The sequence below is a fragment of the Formica exsecta genome, unplaced genomic scaffold (assembly GCF_003651465.1).
Source record: "Formica exsecta isolate Colony F162 unplaced genomic scaffold, ASM365146v1 scaffold172, whole genome shotgun sequence".
In the NCBI taxonomy this organism is placed as follows: Eukaryota; Metazoa; Arthropoda; class Insecta; order Hymenoptera; family Formicidae; genus Formica; species Formica exsecta.
Window position 1 is genome coordinate 74,677 of NW_021849037.1, and position 2,966 is coordinate 77,642.

General features: G+C 23.7%; 1 protein-coding gene across 2 annotated transcripts in view; it reads right to left on the minus strand.

Annotated features, from left to right (window-relative positions):
* Positions 1 to 2,966, minus strand: part of LOC115233358 (C-terminal-binding protein) — a 59,326-nt gene that overhangs the window by 10,063 nt on the left and 46,297 nt on the right. For both annotated transcript variants that reach the window (XM_029803723.1, XM_029803724.1), the window contains exons 3-4: positions 1,043 to 1,330; positions 679 to 867 (exon numbers count right to left, since the gene is read on the minus strand). In XM_029803723.1, the coding sequence (XP_029659583.1) occupies positions 679 to 867; positions 1,043 to 1,330 (477 nt within the window). The remainder of the gene's footprint in view (positions 1 to 678; positions 868 to 1,042; positions 1,331 to 2,966) is intronic.

Consider the following 2,966-nt stretch of genomic DNA (forward strand, 5'->3'; position numbering starts at 1 on the left):
ATATATATATATATATATATATATATATATATATATATATATATATATATATATATATATATATATATATATATATATATATATATATATATATATATATATATATATATATATATATATATATATATATATATATATATATATATATATATATATATATATATATATATATATATATATATATATATATATTCTGATCATTAAACATAAGAATAAATATATAATTTTTCTCTTTGATATATAAAATTACAATTTACATTAAACTATTACATCAAGAAATTTAATTTATACTTTTACATGTAATAATCTAAAATTGATTTCTCTCGATAATAACATTGAAATAAATTAAATTGCTAATCATTAATATCCAAGAAAGTTACGTTTTATGTGTAATTAGAATAAAAATTTATCATTTTTATCAGTGTATATTTTTATTATATAATATTATACGAAAAAATCTATATCTTGAAATAAAAATATAATGATTAAAATTAATTTCTAGAATAGCATTTAGGACAGATATAAAATTAATCAATTTTTATAAAATGTACAAACTTTCTTATTAAATATTACATTATATCATTATATTAAAAAATTTATACTTCCAAATCGATCTAACAGTTGATACAATCATTAAAGTTAGTTTATAACTTTATGATAAATATAAAATGTACAAACCTGTAATGTGTAAACCCTGGTGAGACCTAACGATTTCTCGATGCCGTCCGGCAAATAAGGATCATAGAAGATGACAGTAAAGCCAAAAGCTTTGGCACGCAACGCAACAGCAGAACCGATCCTACCTAGGCCCACAATACCTAGTGTGTCACCCCGTATCCTGGCGCAACCAGTTGCTGCTTCTCTCACCTGAAACACATGCAAAACGTGACAAAAGATTTATATCATACAGAAAATTACAACAATTTTAAATAACTAGTAGGTCTTCCACTTTTAAATAATAATAACAATATATATTTTCAATAAAAAGAATATAATTCTAATATAGTAGCTAATAATAGTAACTAAATATATAAAAGTTTACTTGTTCTGGTCCTGTGAACTTTTTGCCCTCGCGCACCATATTCGCAAGCCAGTAAGTGCGTCGATAAAGATTTAGTATAAGACAAAGAGTTGTATCGGCCACTTCCTCAACGCCATAGCCAGGCACATTACACACCGCAATGCCGAGCTCGCCGGCTGCTTTAACATCGATGTTATCCACGCCGGAACCAATCCGAACGATAATTCGCAGCGTCTTGAACTTTTCCAAATCCTCCTTTGTCAAAATTATCGTGTGCCACATCAGTGCACCCACTGCTTCATTTAATACCTATATGAAAATCATCATACATTAATTATATCAATTTTCAAACGTAGTATTTTTTTTAATTATTGTACAGAACAATTCTTTCAAGAAATCTATTAAATATAGAAATACCAAACATATACTAAATATAAATTATATTCAAAATAAAAAAATTATATATATATATATACACACACGAAATATACTACATACACTCAAGAAATAACAATATTAAACATAAAAAATGTGAGATATAAAATAGAGATAAAAATAAAATTAATTTAAATACTGTATGAATTAACCCTTTGTGATCCAACTACCAATCAAGTTGAAAGTTTCGATGTTCTATTGCATGTGTAAACCCAGCGTTGTCAATGATAAAAAATTTTGCTTATTAAATGGATCATTTTTTAATTTCGTTATATATTTCCCCCCATAATATTCTTATTATCACTGTTGATTTGTCTTTGTTCAATTATTAACGCCATGGTATATGTATTGTTTCTTGTATATAATAGCACTTAGTTATATGCACATTGTGTATACATCCAATTGCTGTTTCTAAAATATCAATATATCTCGTCGATTTCAATATAATATTTTACAAAATATGTGGTATTTTATATATTTCAAGATATACTTTCTATATGCTTTATAAATTTCCAAACACAATAAAAACACAATAGAAAAAAAATTGATGAGAAAATTAATAAAAACACTAATTTTGATTCTTATTCTTGTTCATAATAAATTATAACATTATTTCTTTTTTAATAAAGAAATTTTTCGGATATACACACATCAATTATTATAAAGTCGCACATGCAAAATAAACTGCCAACAAGTGCAAGAATCTGTGAAACCCAAAATAACTGAAATGTACAAATATAAAATATAAATTGATACATTGTGTAAATCTTTTTTTAAATTAGAAAAATAAAGAAACGTAAATCAATATTTTAAAAATTTAGGATTCTATTTCAATTATATATAATAGAGAGAAAGGAAATGTATGAGCCAAATGTGTTGTTGTTGAAACAAGTTGTTATGTTTTTTTTTATTTATATCATACTTATCACATGCAAAGATTGGTAAAAATCTAAACAAAGATTGTGAAACATTCTTAAATTAATACTAAATCTTTGTGCTCTTGTATATACAAAGATTCATAGATTCATCTCGACAAGAACATACTTATGACTTATATTACTTATTAAAATGTCACTTTTTTTTCTTCATCAAATAGATACACAAATATTTAATGTAAATAAAAACACCAGAATATAAATATTAAAAGATATATAGAGTATTTCAGAAATTCATAAAACTCAACCAAATAGTTACAGAAAACTTTTAAACAATGTCTCTGATAAAACAACATTGATAAAAAATTTTTGTAAAGAAGTTTGTCTTGAGTTCAATTAATCTTTGCAGCATTCTGTCTTGTTCTACTAATGCTAATTCTAATATTTCAATATTTTAATATATCTGTCTCTTATATAAAATCCTAATATTATCTAATATTTTCAGAAATATTTATTCTCCAACATTCTATAAAATACTAATTCTAATTATACTCACACACAAACATATATATGTAAAATTATTCCATCTGATATTCTTGAATACTTTTCAAATATTCAAATATTCTAATATATAT